Here is a 20410-nt window from a genome sequence, read left to right as displayed (position 1 = left end):
GAAGTCAGAGAAAGAATGAAAGTTCAGGAAAACATTCTTAAAACAATAAAGGTGTTAAACAAAACAGCCTGGCATATTCAAGCCTGTTAGCTTTAAGAAAAACATACATAGGGCCTGACCTGTGGTGACGCAGGGGATAAAGCGTCGACCTGGAAATGCTAAGGTCGCCGGATCGAAACCCTGGGCTTGCCTGGTCAAGGCACATATGGGAGTTGATGCTTCCAGCTCCTCCCCCCCTTCTCTCTCTCTCTCCTCTCTCTCTCTCTCTCTCTCTCTCTCTCTCTCTCTCTCTCTGTCTCTCCCTCTCCTCTCTAAAATGAATAAACAAAAAGAAAAAAGAAAAACATACATAGTCTGACTAGTGGTAGCACAGTAGACACAGCCTTGATCTGGGATGCTGAAGTCCCAGGTTTGAAACCCTGAGATCACCAGCTTGAGTACAGGCTCATCTGGCTTAAGCATAGGGTCACTGGCTTGAGTATAGAATCATAGACATGATGCTATGGTCGCTGGCTTGAGCCCAAGGCTACTGGCTTGAGCAAGAGGTCACTGGCTTGGCTGGAGGCCCTGGGTCAAGGCACGAATGAGAAGCAATCAATGAACAACTAAGGTGCCGCAACTACAAATTGATCCTTCTCATCTCTCTCCTTGTCTCGCTCTTTCTCCCCCCCTCTCTCTCAAAAAAAAAGAAAAAAAAGAGAAAAACATACCTATTACCATATATTTATCAGTCTAGGCACTGAACAGACTGAGTTAAAATGCAGGCGAGCATGGGCAGTGACAGGAACAGGCTGCTACACATACATTTATATTTCTTTGGGATGTCAGCTGGGAGGTGCCGGAAGCACCAATACCCCACAGCAACGAGCACATCCAGCACCCAGATCATGGTTTCTAACACTATTCTGCAGTAAAAGGAGTCAGGACTCCTTGAAGAAATGGTTAATCTAGGGCTGAGGCAGGAAACAGTAAAGAGAAGCCTGGTGCATCTTATACTACCAGGAAATAAGAAAATACTCAAAAGAAAGGAAAAGAAGTACCACATTGAAGGGATATGCCAAAGCGACATAGGAACCACTGAAAGAGCTTCCAATGACCAAAGGTGGAACTGTTTGAGCAACAAAATAAAGTAACAGCAGACTACATCCAAATATAAAATAAATATCCATGAGTCCATAATGATATCAAGTGATTAACTGAACAAATAAATAAATACAAATCTCCCTGGCAGAAAAATTCAAAATTTCAAATAATGATTATAGATACTTAGCCCTCAAAGAAGTAGAGCATATCTCCCCACTCCTTCAGCAGGGCCTACAAATCAAATGTCCTTCCAAAGAGGACAGTATAGAAAAGGAGGGGAAAAAGTAACTCTCCAGTGGAACTAACACTACCTCAGCTAAGTGATCACCATCAGTATCAACAGTGATCAGTCATATTGATAGCACCTACTCTTGACATAATGTGTTGAAAACGGAACTTTACATCTATAGTTTTCCTCTAAACAAACCACAACAGCAGTCTAATCATGAGGAAAACATCAGACAAATTCCAATAGAGAGGCACCTACAGAATACTCAAGTTCTCCTCAAAACCATTAAAAGAGAACTACTAACCTATATTTCTTATAAATATGAATGCAAAAGTTTTCAACAAATACTAGCAAACCGAATCTAGTAACAAAAAGAATTATATACCACAACAAATGGGATTTATCCCAGGAGTGCAAAGTTGGTTTAACTTCCAAAAGTCCATTAATATATCATATCAACAGAATAAAATCACCAGATCATCCCAATAGATGCAGAAAAAGCATTTAGTAAAAAACCATACTGTTTGCTGAATGTTTTCATAAACACTCAACAAACTAGGAAAAAGAGGGAACTTCCTCAACCTGATGAAGGGCCTCCATGAAAAACCCAAAGCTAACATCATAATTAGTGGTGAAAACTAATGCTTTGCCCCTAAGATCAGAAATAAGACAAGAATGGTTTGTTCTTGCCACTTCTATTCAACATTGTACTAGAGGTTCTAGTCAGGTCAATTCGGCAAGAAAAAAAAAATAAAAAGCATCAAGATTGGAAAGGAAGAAGTAAAATTATCTCTATTTACTGATAACATAAGTAAATAAGTGTGTGTGTGTGTGTGTGTGTGTGTGTGTGTGTGTGTGTGTGTGTATTCTACTAAGGAATCTACTAAAACACTATTAGAACTGATAAGCTAGTCCAGCAAGGTTGTAAGATACAAGATCAATATGCAAAAATCAAATGTGTTTCTATATACCTACAATGAGCAATCCAAAAATGGAATTAAGACAATAATTTCATTTATAATAGCATCAAAAAGAATAAAATACTTAAGAATAAATTTAACAAAATAAGTACAGAATTTAGGCCCTAAAAACTATAAAACATTGTTGAAAGAAATTAAAGATCTAAATAATTGAGTAATATCCCATGTTCCTGAGTTGGAAGCCTTAATCTACTCCCCAAATTGATCTACAGATGCAATGCAATCTCTAACAAATCTTTTTTTTTTTTTTTTTTACAGAGACAGAGAGAGGGACAGACAGACAGGAACTGAGAGAGATGAGAAGCATCAATCATCAGTTTTTCGTTGCGACACCTTAGTTGTTCATTGATTGCTTTCTCGTACGTGCCTTGACCGCAGGCCTTCAGCAGACCGAGTAACCCCTTCCTCAAGCCAGCGACCTTGGGTCCAAGCTGGTGAGCTTTTGCTCAAACCAGATGAGCCTGCGCTCAAGCTGGTTACCTCGGGGTCTCGAACCTGGGTCCTCTGCATCCCAGTCCGACGCTCTATCCACTGTGCCACCGCCTGGTCAGGCTCTAACAAATCCTAGATAACTTCTTTGTAACACCAACAAGCTGATTCTAAAATTCATAAGGACTACAAGGGACCAAAAATATCCAAAACATTCTTGAAAAAGAACAAAATAGGAGAACTCACACTTCTGAAAACTGACACAATAAGACATAAAGATCAACGGACTAGAATTGAGAGTCCAGAAACAAACCCATAAATCTAGGATTAACTGACTTTCAACAGAGGTGCAACAATTAGCCAATAGTAAAAGAATAGTCTTTTAAAAAAGTGTGCTGGGACAACTGGACAGAATTCTGGGACAAAATATGATTTGGGGACAACATCAACAAAGGCTACTGGGACAACATGCAAATAAAAACCACAATGAGCTATTACTTCATACCTACTAAGATGGCTAGAATCAAAAAGTCAAATGCTGCCTGACTAGGCAGTGGCACAGAGGATAGAGCATCACACTAGGACACGGGGGACCCAGGTTTGAAACCCCGAGGTTGCCAGCTTGAGTGTGGGGTCATCCGGCTTGAGCGCAGGCTCACCAGCTTCAGCACAGAGTCACTGACTTGAGCGTGGGGTCGCTGGCTTGATCTTGGGATAATAGACATGACCTCATGGTTGCTGGCTTGAGCCCAAAGGTCACTGGCTTGAAGCCCAAGGTTGCTGGCTTGAGCAAGGGGTCACTCGCTCCACTGTAGCACCCCGGTCAAGGCACATATTGAGAAAGCAATCAATAAACAACTAAGGAGACTAAAGAGCTGCAATGAAGAATTGATGCTTCTCATCTCTCTCCCTTCCTGTCTGTCCCTATGTATCCCTCTCTCTGTCTCTCTCTCTCTCTGTCACAAAAAAAAAAAAAATCAAATACTAACAAGAGTTGGCAAATATGTAGAGAAATCAGAACCCTCATGCATTGCTAATGGAAAGGTAACATGGTACAGCCACTTTGGAAAACAGCCTAGCAAATGATAAAACACCAAGTTACTATATGACACAGTAATTCCAACCCTATGTACATATACAAGAGAAATAAAAATAGGTGTCCACACAACAATGTATATATGAATGTCTACAGCAGTATTATTTATAATAGCGAACAGGTGGAAGCTACTCAAGTGTCCATCAATGGACAAATGGATAAAAATGTAACATATCCATACAATGAAATATATATCCAGCCATAAAAAGGAATGAAGTACTAATACATGCTACAACATGGATGAACCATAAGGACATTATGCTAAAAGAAAGACATCACAAAAGACCATACAGATATTGATCGACTTACGACCTATGCAACTTACGACCATTCAACTTTATGACCACAATTGCTAGCATTGACAGCTCCACGTCTGGCAGCGCAAGTGTTGCCCAGCAGCATGTACGACAGTGCGGACCAGTTTCCGGCAGCACTACCATCTCCGCATGCACCATTTCAACCGTTAACCCAGACTTGGTACAGCAATTTGTGTTTTGTGTCTTGGATATTTTTCATCAAACCCCTCCCAAGATGTCTACCAAGAGAAAATTGTCTTTGTCTACACCTCAGCCTGCCAAGAAGGAAAGAAAGGCCATCCATCTTGACACGAAAATGAGCGCAGGCTCATCCTACTTGAGCATGGGTTCACCAGCTTGAGTGCAGGGGTGCTGGCTTAAGCATGGGATCATAGACATGACCCCATGGTCTCTGGTTTGAGCCTAAGGTCACAGACTTGAGTAAGGGGCCATTCGCTCTGCTGTAACCCCCTGGTCAAGGCACATATGAGAAAGCAATCAATGAACAAGTACGAAGGAGGAAAGAAAGTGAATGTGATCACACATGTTTATGAAAAAACCAACTCCGGTAACCCCAACTGCTGCCTCAGATGATGACATCAACGATCCGCAGCCAAGCACCAGCGGCCAATAAAATGTTTCGTACATGTTTATATATTTTGTTATGTTTTGCAATTGGGAAAATGTTTCCTATGGTATTTTTTTATACCTGTATTTTGTATTTTTGTATGCACCTGTATTTTATAATTTTGTATGTTTTGCGAACATTAAACCAGTTGTACTGGTAATGCAGTGTTTGACTTAAACCTGACGAATGTAAAAATAACAAAATGGTGTAGAGATGATACAAATGGCATAAAATGAACAAAGAAAATTATGATATATAACAATAATGAAAGAAAATTATGATAGAATATGACTTAAAGATTTTTAACATCATCTCACAGTACTGTACATATAGACTACTCAACTTACGACCAAATCGTGTTACAACCGGTCTGTCGGAACCAATCGTGGTTGTAAGTCGAGCACTAGCTGTATATGATTCTATTCATATAAAATATCCAGAACAGGGCAATTATAGAGACAGAAATTATTGTTTGCCAAGGGCTGGCACAGGAGCACAATAGCTAAAGGGTACAGGGTTTTTTTTCTGAAATGATTAAAATGGTCTAAAAGTGGTGATGGTTGCACATATCTGTGAACATATTAAAAAAACCACTGAATTATAAACTCTAAATGAGTGAACTGTATAACTGTAAACTATACCTCTATAAAGTTGCTTACAAAAAAAGATACTCAAAGATAACGAGAACATGTCAAAAGGACAAAGAAACCAATCTAAAGGGTTTTCCACTTGTCAAACCTGGGACAATGTTAAGCATCAAAAAAAATTGTGATGGCAGCCCTGGTCCAGTAGCTCAACTGGTTAGAGCATCGTCCCAACATGCCAAGGTTGAGAGTTCGATCTCCAGGTGGGGCACATACAAGAGTCAACCAATGAATGCATAAGTGGAATAACAAACCAATGTTTCCCTCTCTCCTTTCCTTTCTAAAATCAATAAATAGATATAATTTTTAAAAAAAGAATAATGAGCCTGACCAGATGGTGGCACAGTGGATAGACTGTCAGACTGGGACGCAGAGGACCCAGGTTTGAAACCCCAACGTCACCAGCTTGAGCACGGGTTCATCTGGTGTGAGCACAGCTCACACCAGCTTGAACCCAAGGTCGCTGGCTTGAGCAAGGGGTTACTCAGTCTGCTGTAGCCCCTAGGTCAAGGCACATATGAAAAAGCAATCAATGAACAATTAAGGTATCGCAATGAAGAACTGATTCTTCTCATCTCTCTCCCTTCTCCCTTCCTGTCTGTCTGTCCCTATCTGTCCCTCTCTCTGTCTCTCTCTCTCTGTCTCTGTTACAAAAATTTTAAAAAAAGGAATAATGGTGGTAATGAGTTATAATATAATGACTTTTTTTTTTTTTTTTTTTTCATTTTTCTGAAGCTGGAAACAGGGAGAGACAGTCAGACAGACTCCCGCATGCGCCCGACCGGGATCCACCCGGCACGCCCACCAGGGGTGACGCTCCGCCCACCAGGGGGCGATGCTCTGCCCATCCTGGGCGTCGCCATGTTGCGACCAGAGCCACTCTAGCGCCTGAGGCAGAGGCCACAGAGCCATCCCCAGCGCCCGGGCCATCTTTGCTCCAATGGAGCCTTGGCTGCGGGAGGGGAAGAGAGAGACAGAGAGGAAAGCGCGGCGGAGGGGTGGAGAAGCAAATGGGCGTTTCTCCTGTGTGCCCTGGCCGGGTATCGAACCCGGGTCCTCCGCACACTAGGCCGACGCTCTACCGCTGAGCCAACCGGCCAGGGCATGACTCTTTTTTAAAATGCACTAGTGTACAGAAACAGGGGTAGGAGATGGAGGTAGGGAAAAAGGAAAGTTCATCTTTACAGCAGAAGTCCAACTAGTAAGTGTATAAGAAATTGCAGAGATGAAAACCACCATTTGCTCCTGTCAACATAACAACTGGTTCAGGCAAGAAGTTGAAAAACCACTGGGTGAAAAGATGTTCATACTTAATCTCAAAGTATGAACCCATCATTTCTTACTAATTACCCGGCATATGCCTTACTAATTACTTTTATAATGGGGAGGGTAGCATTCACTACCTTAATTAATAGTGGAACAACCCGAGATTATGTGCCTTTAGTGTGTAACAAAGTCAGGAGTATACAACATCAACTATGTAGTATTCTTACCCCCCCCCAAAAAAAAAGGTGGTTAAACAACCCAATTCTAAACAGGAGGAAAACAGACAAATCCGGAATATGGTATAATTTACAATAAAACTGGCTTCATCTCTTCAAAAAAGCCAATGTCACAGGGGAAAAAAAGGAGGGGAAAGAGTATGAGCTTGATTAAAGAGACATAAAAACCAAATGCAGCCTGACCAGGCGGTGGCGCAGTGGATAGAGCGTTGGACTGGGACGCAGAGGACCCAGGTTCGAGACCCCGAGGTCGCCAGCTTGAGCGCAGGCTCATCTGGTTTAAGCAAAATCCCACCAGCTTGAAGCCAAGGTCGCTGGCTCCAGCAAGGGGTTACTCGGTCTGCTGAAGGCCCGCGGTCAAGGCACATATGAGAAAGCAATCAATGAACAACTTTACTAAGGTGTTGCAACGTGCAATGAAAAACTAATGATTGATGCTTCTCATCTCTCTCCGTTCCTGTCTGTCTGTCCCTGTCTATCCCTCTCTCTGACTCACTCTCTGTCTCTGTAAAAAATAAATAAATTTTAAAAAAAGTGCTTTAAAATATTTTTTAAAAATAACAAAAAAAAACCAAATGCAATACAGTACCCTTGACTGGATCCTACCTTTTTTTTTTGATCCAGTTAGAAGGACAATGAGGGAAATCTGAATATAGACTGTACATAAATAATAAAAGAATAAAAGTACCCCTACCATATAGTTACACACTAAAGTATTTACTAATGAAATTATGGTTAGAATTTGCTCTAAAATAACTAATGGTGGGGAGGAGAAGTAAGAAAGGTCGGAATAAAACAAAACTGACCACATCGAAACTGGAGTAATGATACAGAGGAGTTCATTATGTTATTCTCTTTACTTTTGCTTATATTTGAAAATTCCATTTAAAATGTTCTGGGTTCTAATTCTGTTTTAGCACTAATATCCTAGGCATTTTTAAACTCTGACCAGCAATCAAAGAAAGATCAGTGAGGTAAAGCTACATCTTCTTCTTTTTTTTTTTTTTTTTTTTTTTTTTCTTTTTTTTCTGAAGCTGGAAACGGGGAGAGACAGTCAGACAGACTCCCGCATGCGCCCGACCGGGATCCACCCGGCACGCCCACCAGGGGCGATGCTCTGCCGCTACCAGAGCCACTCTAGCGCCTGGGGCAGAGGCCAAGGAGCCATCCCCAGCGCCCAGGCCATCTTTGCTCCAATGGAGCCTTGGCTGCGGGAGGGGAAGAGAGAGACAGAGAGGAAGGTGGGGGGGGGGGGGGGAGGAAGGTTGGAGAAGCAAATGGGCGCCTCTCCTATGTGCCCTGGCCGGGAATCGAACCCGGGTCCCCAGCATGCCAGGCCGACGCTCTACCACTGAGCCAACCGGCCAGGGCCAAAGCTACATCTTCAAACCATAAATTGCACACCAGAACTGTATAACTGTGAGGAGACGATCTCCAGGGTTTTTATGAGAGCATGACATGTGGTTACTACTACGCGATCATTATCTATGGTGGCTCCTGTGTTATCAACCTCTTCTATGCCACTTACAAAGAAAAAAGAAATCATAGGAAGCACTAATTCAATTTAAAAACTGAGAATGCACATTTCCTGGAAAAGGGCAGAGAACTGAATAGAATGTTTATAAAATACAACTTGAAGGAGCCACAACCTAACAAATTATTTCTGTTCAATTTTTTTACATTTAATTTCCTACCATTTTGTGGCAAGTTTATCTTGATTTTACAGTTTGAATGAGAATTAAAAAGAAAAATCCTATTTTAACTAGTGTAAAACATCCAAAAGTTGTGAGGGAGTAGGGGCGAGATCAGCAGGAGAACCCACCTCCATCATTTCTAACTTGTCAGGATATGCCAGATCTCCAGGGGCTGGTTTGTAGCCGGTGATGTCTGTCTGAATGTAGATGTGGGTTCGGTAGACGAGCCGCTCTTGTACATCCTCCAACATCTGCTTCACTCCAGCTGCAAATGCCCCCAGTTGTTCAGCTGATGAAATAAAGTGCAATCATCCATTCCTTTAGATTTAGAAAGACTTTCTTTAAACAAGCAAAAATATTACTGAACTGTCTAATAACAGTACAAACCACTCTGCTTCACAGATTGTGTTTATATGTATTCTATTTCAGTATGACTCAATGACCTTAGGAAAAAAAAATGACCTTAGAAAATTTCTTTCAAATTCCTCAAATTTAAAACTGGGAAATAAATTTGTCTTTACACCTTCTTCCTGGGACTCCGTGAAATTATTTCTATTATTGATATGTATTAATAATAAAATTGGCCCTGACTGGTTGGCTCAGCAGTGAAGCGTCAGCCCAGCGTGTGGGGGTCCTGGGTTCGATTCCCGGTCAGGGCACAAAGGAGAGCACCCATCTGCTTCTCCACCCTTTCCCCTCTCCTTCCTCTCTGTCTCTCTTCCCTTCTCACAGCCAAGGCTCCATTGAAGCAAAGTTGGCCGGGCGCTGAGGATGGCTCCATGGCCTCTGCCTCAGGTGCCAGGATGGCTCTGATTGCAAAGAAGCAGTGCCCCAGATGGGCAGAGCATCACCCCCTGGTGGGCATGCCAGGTGGATCCCGGTCGGGCGCATGTGGGAGTCTGTCTGGCTGCCTCCCACTTCTGACTTCAGAGGAGTGCAAAGGAGAAAGGAAAAAAAAAAAGAAGAAAAAATCTGACTTTTGAAGTGCTTTGTGCTTTTTTAGTTACCTCAGAGTCAAACCAATCCTGAGAGCACACTAAGGCAGCTTATTAACTGGGTTATCATCCCCATTTTACAGATACATGGAATCCCACAGATATTGAATGACTTGTTAACATTTTCATAAAGAAAAATGATTAAAACATAAAATATGATTTTATATAGAATTTTTTCACTTCTGAGATGCCATCCATGTTAAGACACCCTAGAAATTCATTAACAGTTTCTCAAGAGCTGGAGCGTTGAAGACACTGCAAAAATCACATAAATATTCACATTATTTTTAAAAATCATCTTTAATTCAGAAGCATAAAAATGTGAGAAAATGCCCTCCTTAATTTCAAATGCATAAAAAAAGCTGCAAAACTGTTGTTTTCTGGAGCATTTGAGATCTTGCTCCCCGGCATATGTCGTCAGTTTGGCTCAAGTAAGCTCTTCTAAAAGTTTTTAAAAAGAGAAAGAAAGAGAAAGAAAATGGTACATCTTTGAATTTACCAAATGTAGAAAAAGAAACTCTGGAAGAGTAACAAACCTATAGACCCTGCTGAGGAAAGTCAAATAATCTCTGTCAGTAAAATGATCACTAAAAGGGAATTTTTAAAGGTACCTAAGTATCGCCTGACCAGGTGGTAGTGCAGTGGATAGAGCGGCGGACTGGGATACGGAAGGACCCAGGTTCGAGACCCCGAGGTCGCCAGCTTGAGCGCGGGCTCATCTGGCTTGAGCAAAGAGCTCACCAGCTTGGACCCAAGGTCGCTGGCTCCAGCAGGGGGTTACTTGGTCTACTGAAGGCCCACGGTCAAGGCACATGTGAGAAAGCAATCAATGAACAACTAAGAAGTCGCAACGCGCAACGAGAAACTGATGATTGATGCTTCTCATCTCTCTCCGTTCCTGTCTGTCTGTCCCTGTCTATCTCTGCCTCTGTAAAAAATAAATAAATTAATTAATTAATTAAAAAAAAAAAAAAAGTACCTAAGTATCATTAGGAAAATCGTTTTCTATGACAATCAAATCAAATACTAAGGAATGTATCACATGAATAAAGCAAAACTGTTTCAGTAATATTCTTTATTCATAATTTCAAAAAGATGAATTATTACTATGCATGTATGCTGAAATAACTCCTGCTTTTATTTTATTTTATTTTTTTATAATTTTTTTTATTTTATTTATTCATTTTTAGAGAGGAGAGAGAGACAGAGAGGGAGAGAGAGGAGAGAGAGACAGAGAGAGAGAAGGGGGGAGGAGCTGGAAGCATCAACTCCCATATGTGCCTTGACCAGTAACTCCTGTTTTTAATCAAGAGTATACAAATATAGTCAATTATTCTATGTGTTCTGGTAACACTGTATTTAGAAATGCCTAAACCAAAACTGATGGTTAGTTCTCTCTGAATTGCAGAAGCCAGAAAGAAAAGTAACTATAATTATTTTACTACTAATTTTGCCCACATTTTAAAATGCTTTCCTCATTTAATTCTGTACATGCAGTCACAGGATAAGGTTTTTTAATAAGGTGCCAACTGATTTTAAAAAGGACAAGGTATCAGGCTTCAAAAATATTAAATTTATAAGGTGGAGAGTTAGAGGAAGAAAGAGCTAATCTTTTTCAAATTCATTGAGCCATAAATATAATTTAAAAGACCTTTGAAATGATCACTTCTACTTATCACTTACCATTGTTCTGTACATGATCTTCAAGCACTTCATTTTTGAGAATCCCACAAAGTTCCGAAAGAGTCTCTAAGTGAATAACATGAATGATCAATGGCCTGAAGACATCATACAATGACACACACAGTTTCTCCAAAAGTTCACTAAAATAAAGAAATAAAATATGGCTTAGTAGCATTCTTTTCAGTTTAAAAGAGATCACTGATTTCTTCTGGCCAACAAACAATAAAAATCTACTGGAAAATAGTATGGGGAATATTATATAATGAGAAATGAAAGGCTGAAAGTAATTCTGTAAAGTGTTGCTTTAAAAGCCAAGAATCAATAAACAATCAGCAATCAATTCAAATAAAGCCTGACCAGTGGTGACACAATGAGTGGATAGAGCACCAACCTGGAACACTAAGGTTCTGGGTTCGAAAACCCAAGGTCACTAGCTTGAGGATGGGGCTGCTGGATTGAGCGTGGGATCATCAACATGATCCCATGGTCACTGGCTTAAGCAAGGGGTCACTGGCTGAGCTTAAGCCCCAGGTTAAGGCAATCAATGAACAACACAAGTGACGCAACTACAAGTTGATGCTTCTCATCTCTCTCCCTCCTCCCTCCCTCTCTCTCAAAAAAAATAATAATAAACTGCCCCTAGCCAAATGTCAATTTATTACAACTTTTACTTATTTCAGTAATAATTTTGTATATGTCCTTTCAAAAACAATAAAAAGTATTTCAAAAATATTTCAGTCGACTTAATTATCCTTTTATATTCTATATCATTGTGAATCAAATGGTGCATTTTCCCCAAGAAAGACACATTCAAAATTCTTTAATACTTACAGATTTAAAGTAACAAAACTCAAACTACTCTGGATATACAAGGATTTTGACAAAAACATTTGAAAAGAAAAAATTATATTGTCTATATTCTTCATATTGTTAATGGTATTCTTCTGTATGCACTATTTCATCAAAAGTGATCAACCCAATCAAAACTGTAAAATATATCTCTTTCCCATTACAAAGATCATATTTGTAACAGTCCAAATTGTCAATATGAAAAAACTAAAAGTGACTAACAGTGGATCTGAAAGACACTTTGAGAAAAATATTTTAAAAGGATATTAAATAGTGTCTGCATTAAATGTCTTTCATTAATTAGAATCACAAAATTTTTTAGCTGCAAGGATTTATTATATTTGGTGGGTAAAGGGATCTAGTTATTAAGCCTTAGTACACTATATAGGATTTTTACTGTCATAGCATAGTGTCTCCATAATTATAAACAATATGAAAGCATGTCAACCTTTAAATTGCACATTTATCCTAAAATAAACACTGTTCCACTTCAACAATATTCTTTCCATTCACACAACCACAAAAGTTAAAACACTCTGCAGTTAATTTAAGAATACTCCCATATGCCTGACCAGGCAGTGGTGCATCGGACTTAGACGCAGAGGACACAGGTTCGAAACCCTGAGGTCACTGGCTTGAGCGCGGGTTGCCGGCTTGAGCGTGGGATCATAGACATGACCCCATGGTCACTGGTTTGACTCCAAAGGTCACTGGCTTGAAGCCCAAGGTTGCTGGCTTGAGCAAGGGGTCACCCGCTCTGCTGTAGCCCCCCCAAACCCCAGTCAAGGCACATATAAGAAAGCAATCAATGAACAACTAAAGTGCCGCAACAAAGAACTGATGCTTCTCATCTCTCTCCCTTCCTATCTGTCTGTCCCTCTCTCTGTCTCTCTGTCACAAAAACAAACAAAAAGAACAGTCCCATAATAAGCCATTACAATCATTAACAAACTAAATCTTAAAAACAACAGTTAAACTCTGCGTACTACCTACTCTAATTTTGATGTTGGTTTTGTGAAAAATTCGTTGTAAAGTTGGTGTTCATCCTGGCATACGTGGACCATAAAGGCACAGCCACTGCGAATCTGCAGAGAATAAACACACACAACCTACAGTTAGAGACACAAAACAATTTCAGCATTTATGAAATAAAGCAAATACTTCATTTGCAAAGAGATTGTGCATATATATTCATAAAACAACTTATTAAAATAAAGCACAGAACGTGGTTGGTTTTCAATGGTTCACTGAATAATGTTAATATGGGTGATTTTTATTTTCTTCTTTATGCTTTACTTTCTAAACCTTTTTTTTTTTTTTTTTGTATTTTTCTGAAGCTGGAAACGGGGAGAGACAGTCAGATAGACTCCCGCATGCGCCCGACCGGGATCCACCCGGCACGCCCACCAGGGGGCAACGCTCTGCCCACCAGGGGGCGATGCTCTGCCCCTCCGGGGCCTTGCTCTGCCACAACCAGAGCCACTCTGGCACCTGGGGCAGAGACCAAGGAGCCATCCCCAGCGCCCGGGCCATCTTTGCTCCAATGGAGCCTCGGCTGCTGCGGGAGGGGAAGAGAGAGACAGAGAGGAAGGAGAGGGAGAGGGGTGGAGAAGCAGATGGGTGCTTCTCCTGTGTGCCCTGGCCGGGAATAGAACCTGGGACTTCTGCACGCCAGGCCGACGCTCTACCACTGAGCCAACCTGCCAGGGCCTATTTCTAAACTTTTGACAATAAAAATAAATTACTTTACTTGAATGGGATAGTAAAAATCTTTATGTACTTTTCTATATTATAAGTTAAAATCACACTAAACAATAAAGCACTTCAGCAAAGCTAGATAAATCCACAAACTTTGAAAACTTCACCTTTTAAGAAACAATACTTATTTGTGAATTTTTATACCTCAAAATATAGATTGACATGAGAATATTTTGCCAAATAGAATGCTAATTACTAAACTAGATTTGTCGTAACTGAAAGAAAAATTCTTTAAGTTTGTTGATATGGAAACCAAAACTTATTTAGCCAAGTATAGGTTCTAGGATATTAAAATATTTCAGAGGAAGATTTAACATTAACCTTCAACAAGCAGAAACTTACCAAGGCACAATGATCCCTATTATTCTGGCTGGTCAACTCTGTTACGGTACAAGTAATACTAGGGCCCAAAAGGAGCTCCCGCTGATCAAGGTAACACTGGTGGATGTCATTTAGCAGTTGTTGGTACCTGATGAAAAGGAAAGGAGATGGTCTATAAACTTGTTATTTCATATACATAAATTAAATCTGATCTTAAATCCCAGAATAGCCCTGGCCAGACAGCTCAGTTGGTTAGAGCATCGTCCCAAAGTACAGAGGTTCCCAGTTAGATCCCCGGTCAGGGCACATGCAGGAACAGATCAATGTTCCTGTCTCTCTCTCCTTCCCTTCCTCTCTTGCCAAAATCAATTTTAAAAGAAATTATTTTTTTAAATCCCAGAATAGGTTGCCAAACCTCTAAAGTTATGCAGTCACCTCTCAGTTGTCTACATTAAATACAATAAATATTTATGTATATATATATATAAAGACACATATATAATGAACTATAGTGCCATAACCTTTATCTTTTAATAAAAGAAAGATTTGTCTTCCAAGAGTAGACATCTTGCCTGACAAGTGGTGGCTCAGCGGAGAATCTAGGTTTGAAACCTCGAGGTCGCCAGCTTGAGAGGGGGCTCACCAGCTTGAGCACAGGGTCAGTGGCTTGAGCCCAAAGGTCACTGGCTTGAAGCCCAAGGTCACTGGCTTGAGCAAGGGGTCACTCGCTCTGCTATAGCCCATCCCCCTTGTCAAGGCACATATGAGAATGCAATCAATGAAAAACTCAGGAGCTGCAACGTAGAACTGATGCTTCTCATCTCTCTCCCTTCCTGTCTGTCCCTAGCTGTCCTTCTCTGACTCCCTCTATGTCTCCGTCAAAAGAAAAAAAGAGTAGACATCTCATATCTACTCAAATGAAAAGAAAACCTGGCTGTGGGGAAAGGAGATGCTGAAATGCACAGCATGGCGATGATAGCTAATGATGCTACACTGCATATTTATAAGTTGCTAAGAGAGTAAAGCTTAAAAGTTTCCATCACAAGAAAAACAGAATTCTGTAACTATGCATGGTAATGGATGTTACCGAGACTTACAGTGATCATACTGAATCACTATGTTGTGTACCTGAAACTAATAAGATGTATGTCATTATACCTCAATAAAAATAAGTAAGTAAACAAACAGAGAGATGCCTTGCACACTCACCATGTCAGATCTATAACCTTGCTCCCCAAAATAAGTTATGTGCTACAAGAAAAAGCTTCGCTATTATACAAGGTAATTGCTCAGAAAATATCTGGGACACAACAGATTGAGCTAAATAGCACTTCAAGAAGGAAGTCATTTCGAAACAGAACTTCTAGGTACTTACTCAGGTATTTTTTCAGATCGCTGTTCTATTTGTTCAATAAGAGTCTGCAGAATAAAGAAAAACACATTAAAAAGCCATCTATTTTAGGTATAATTTTAATGACTTTCTGATTATAGCACATGCTATTAGAAAATCTGTAAATACAAAAATGTTGAAACATAAAAATAACCAGTAGTATCACAAAACAATCACAGTTAATATTTTAGATTTTTTTTTCAGGGCTTTTTTTGTTTTTGCTTTTTTATTGAAAGAGAGAGGCAGGAAGGGAGAGAGATGAGAAGCATCAACTCATAGTTGCAGCACCTGAGTTGTTCATTGATTGCATCTCATATATGCCTTGATTAAGAGGGGGGCTCAAGCTGAGCCAGTGACCCATTGCTCAAGCCAGTGACCACGGGCTTCAAGTCAGCAACTATGGGATCATGTCTATGATCCCACCCTCAAGCAGGTGACCCCGAGCTCAAGCTGGCGAGCCGACGCTCAAGCTGGCAACCTTGGGGTTTCAAACTTGGGTCCTCAGCATCCCAGGTCAACACTCTATCCACTGCACCACCACTGGTCTGGCCAAGAATATTCTTTCAGCCTGCCCTGTGGTGGCGCAGTGGATAAGGCGTCAACCTGGAACACTGAAGTCACCAGTTCAAAACCCCAGGCTTGCCTGGTCAAGGCACATATGGGAGCTGATGCTTCCTGCTCCTCCCCCACTTCTTTCTCTCTCTCTCTCTCTCTCACACACACACACACACTCCTCCTTCTCTCTAAAATGAATTTTTTTAGTCTAAAAAAAAAATATTCTTTCAGTTTTTCTGTATCCACAAACTAGAGTTACTATATTTTTCTTTTCAAACAAAATTGGAATTATACTACATATTCACCTTTATAATCTGCTTTTAAAAATTAACATTATTTCCAAACATTTTTCTATTATTAAATAATTCTCAATATCAGATGAAAATGTAAAGAGAAAGCCTTAGCATAATGCCTGGACATCTGGTAAACACTCAATGAATCATCCTTACAAATATTACTTAAAACATTTTTTAAATAGATACACAATATCCCCTTGGGTAGATGTACCATAAATCAACCATTCTTCTTCTGCTAGATATCTTGGCTATTTCTTAAGAATAACTGCCCAGCCTGATCTGCGGTGGCGCAGGGGATAAAGCATTGATGTGGAATGCGGAGGTTGCTAGTTCGAAACCCTGGGCTTGCCTGGTCAAGGCACATATGGGAGTTGATGCTTCCTGCTCCTCCCCTCTCCCTTTCTATCTCTCTCTCTTCTCTAAAATCAATAAATAAAATCTTAAGCTCTGGGCTAGGGGCAAACATGGAGGGTTTGAGTGCCAGCTCCCCAGTAGCTGTTTTGAGACCAGGAGAGCCTGTTCACTTCTCTGAAATTCCACTTTCTACCATGTAAAGCTGGTATAATAATAGTTACTTACTTCCCAGTCAGTAACTAAATATATATATTTTTTCCCCCCCCCCAAAGTGAGAAGCAGGGGTCGGCACACAGACAGACTCCCACATGTGCCCAACTGAGATCCACCTGGCATGCCCACCAAGGGGCAATGCTCTGCCCATCTGGGGTGTTGCTCCGTTGCAAGTGAAGCCATTCTAGAGCCTGAGGCAGAGGCCATGGAGTCATCCTCAGCACTCGGGCCAACTTTGCTCTAATGGAGCCTTGGCTGCAGGAGGGGGAGAGAGAAATACAGAGAAAGGAGAGGGGGAAGGGTGGAGAAGCATATGAGACTTCTCCTGTGTGCCCTGGCTGGGAATCGAACCTGAGACTTCCACACACCGGGCTGATGCTCTACTGCTGAGCCAACTGGCCAGGGCCTGAAAAATATTTTTATAGGCCTCTGACTCATACTCCTAAAATGTTTTTGTGAAATTGCTTTACACTCCTATCAGCAGTATTGCCTGTCTCTCCAAATCTTCAAAAGCACTATTATACCTTAATCTGCCAGTATCTAACAGACAAAAAAAAAATGCTACCTAACCTTAAATTGACTGTATTCTGCATTGAAGCTAAACATGAGCTCCTATTTATTAACCATTTCTATTTTCTTAAGTTGGCAATCCCCTCAAGTCCACTATGAATCTGAGTAGTTTAAGCTCAAATGTCAGTTTCATCTAGATACATTTCCTAAGCATATAAGAAGGAGCTCTCTGGTCTCAAGGCACCTGCAAGGCAACACAATGCAATGCGGAGGGACAATGCTCGCCTTTATTTCACTCGTGGTACAAGCAACGGGCCTAACATACAGTAGGACTTCAAAAGGGCAGGCTAAATAAATTTCACAGCAATATCCTATTTATGTCAACAGACTTACTCTGACTTTGGGGGCAGCAGCTCGAAATTTCACATAAAACAGTGTGAAGGCATTGTCTGCATTAGGTACAGAAGAAGGATCCTAAAGAAACATGGGAAAGGATAGGGAAGGAAGATAGTTAGAAAACAAGTAAGTATTCAGAAAATGTGAAGCACATCACTTCAAATAGCTACCACTTGGTGTAGACACTAACCAAGGGATTAGAGAAAAAAAGCTCAGAAAGATAAATGTTATTACTGCTACAAATGAGAAATCATTATGAGCAACCATCATCTCTTTCCTCTTTATAATTAAAATTTACCCTATGTTACATGAATTTTGGCAATCATCAGACCTGAATTCAGCCTCATATTGTCATTTACGGGGAGCAGGACACTGGCCAAGTTACTTAACCTCTCTGGGATTCAAAGCATCCATTAAACGGTAGTAACATACACTCATAAAGTCGTTACGCAGCTCAACAGTAAAGCACTATACATAGTAGGTAGTAGTACTTATTAGGTATTAGTTTCCTAAACTTATTAAATTTTACAAAATAGAAAAATATATAGTCTGGCTGTTATGTCAGCTAAGAGCAATGTGAACAGTAAAAATGCAACCCAAAAATTAGTGGCTTTGAACTTAAAGCTCAGAGAAGATATTCCACGTTCTTTAGAAGATAAACTTAAAAAATAAATGCATAATTTTCAAGTGTTATTTTCTTAGCAAAGAAATGTGCTCGATGACATCCTTTCCACTCTTATTTCTAACCTGACACTCTCCTAATTTCCCACCTATCATCTACTACAATCTGCAATTGATTAATCTGTTTTCTTCTTTACTGATTATTTCTCCTGAATATTTCTACTGACTATTTCTAATGAATTATTTCTCCATGAGGGCAGGAAACTTGCTAACTCCTTTTCACTACTGTATAATTCCTAATACAATGCCCAGCATTTAGGAGGCACTCAATATAAATATATTTGCTAAACATAGAAATTTTAATTATCCATCATATGTAATCCCACCACTCAGAAAGAACCACTTCTATTATTTTGATGTATCTCCTTCCAATATTTTCATGAAAAAGACAAATAAATGTTTTAAGTGACAAATAGTTTGAATCTTACTTTATTATTTATCATTAGTACTAAATACTTCCCACACTGTTATACAGTCTAAAAATAAGACCCATGGACAGATACAGTACAACCACTTTTCCTATTATAAATAGAACTGCAATGCATATTCTTATCTAACAAAAGGTAAAAATAAAACTGGAGTTACTAATACTACTTTCAGACTAAGATTATAATAGATAAATGAATCAGAAAAAACCTCACCAGTCAACTCACCCTTTTTAATAACTGATTTGTGAGGTTCTGTAGTGTGTTCACAGTGTATGTCTTCATGAGGTGCAAAGCTTTAGAAAGACATTGCTTAAACTTCAGTATATATACAGGGTAATCTTTAAAATTTGGCTGTAAAGGAAAGATTTACAAAAAGGAAACATGTTTACAAAGCAAACTTTTAATGAAAAGCATGATGTCCTTTACTTAAAGCTACATATAAAAGACTGAAAGTGCCACAGACAAATATTTAGACTACCCTGGTCACAGCCAAATCCCCTGTGTCTGGCATAAAGTAGGAGCTCAATAAATATTTGCAGCAGCTAACAAAATATATTTTCAGTACTCCATAGATTTCAAAGCCAACATATCTGGCTCAACTAGGAAAAGAATATGAGCTAGAGGAAATAAACACAGCTATAAATCCCTGGGGAATAATGTCTAGCACAACGGTAATTCACAACCTAAAACTCACTCATCCTTTTAGATGGGATAAAGCTGTGTAAGTCAGGACCTCATTCTACCTCAGGGGCTGCCTCAGCAGCCAGGAGTACTTTATACATCACTATCAACAATGGCTAAGAATTTACCACAGATTTTCTTCACATATATTACAGATATATTTTTCCCTTCAGAAGAAATAATTACTTTACAGCCTAAGAAGCAAATTAAGAAACATGTTAAGATTTCTTAAAAACATACAGAAATAGCAAGACTTACATGAGATGAGATATATGTTATACAATCATCTAACTTGGCCAGCATAGGTATAAATCCTTCACTATTTACAGACAATGTAGGAGAATTCAGTTTCTTTAAGAGAAAAAAAAAATCTTAATTTGTAAAAATATATATATATATATGTAAAAGTTGATAATTATGTATTAGAATTAGTATATTTCCCTTTAGGATATAACACAGTTATACTAATGTCTTTACATTCTGAGTAACCAAAACACCCTCAAATTAGCCTATCTGTAACATAGAGGACAACTAAAAAGGATCACTGATTTAATTCAGTTTATTGCTATGAGCTTTAATGGGGCTCTTGATGAACTGGCAAACATTTTATATATATTACTCCATTGTACAATGTTATATTAAAATAATACACCAAGTACCTAAGCTTCCCATTTATTAGCACTTTACAATATACATAAACTTTCTACTTTCAAACACTG

At 39.7% G+C, this 20410-nt stretch overlaps 1 protein-coding gene across 2 annotated transcripts in view; it reads right to left on the bottom strand.

Annotated features, from left to right (window-relative positions):
- Nucleotides 1-20410, bottom strand: part of COG3 (component of oligomeric golgi complex 3) — a 77827-nt gene that overhangs the window by 46030 nt on the left and 11387 nt on the right. For both annotated transcript variants that reach the window (XM_066380869.1, XM_066380870.1), the window contains 8 exons: nt 19950-20042; nt 19236-19361; nt 17899-17979; nt 15563-15606; nt 14209-14335; nt 13102-13193; nt 11260-11399; nt 8710-8870 (listed from right to left, as the gene is read on the bottom strand). In XM_066380869.1, coding sequence (XP_066236966.1) covers nt 8710-8870; nt 11260-11399; nt 13102-13193; nt 14209-14335; nt 15563-15606; nt 17899-17979; nt 19236-19361; nt 19950-20042 — 864 coding nt within the window. The remainder of the gene's footprint in view (nt 1-8709; nt 8871-11259; nt 11400-13101; nt 13194-14208; nt 14336-15562; nt 15607-17898; nt 17980-19235; nt 19362-19949; nt 20043-20410) is intronic.

Source organism: Saccopteryx leptura, chromosome 4 (genome assembly GCF_036850995.1).
Source record: "Saccopteryx leptura isolate mSacLep1 chromosome 4, mSacLep1_pri_phased_curated, whole genome shotgun sequence".
NCBI classification, from domain to species: Eukaryota; Metazoa; Chordata; class Mammalia; order Chiroptera; family Emballonuridae; genus Saccopteryx; species Saccopteryx leptura.
The sequence above is the reverse complement of the archived record's forward strand: the minus strand, read 5'-3'. Positions and strand labels throughout refer to the sequence as shown.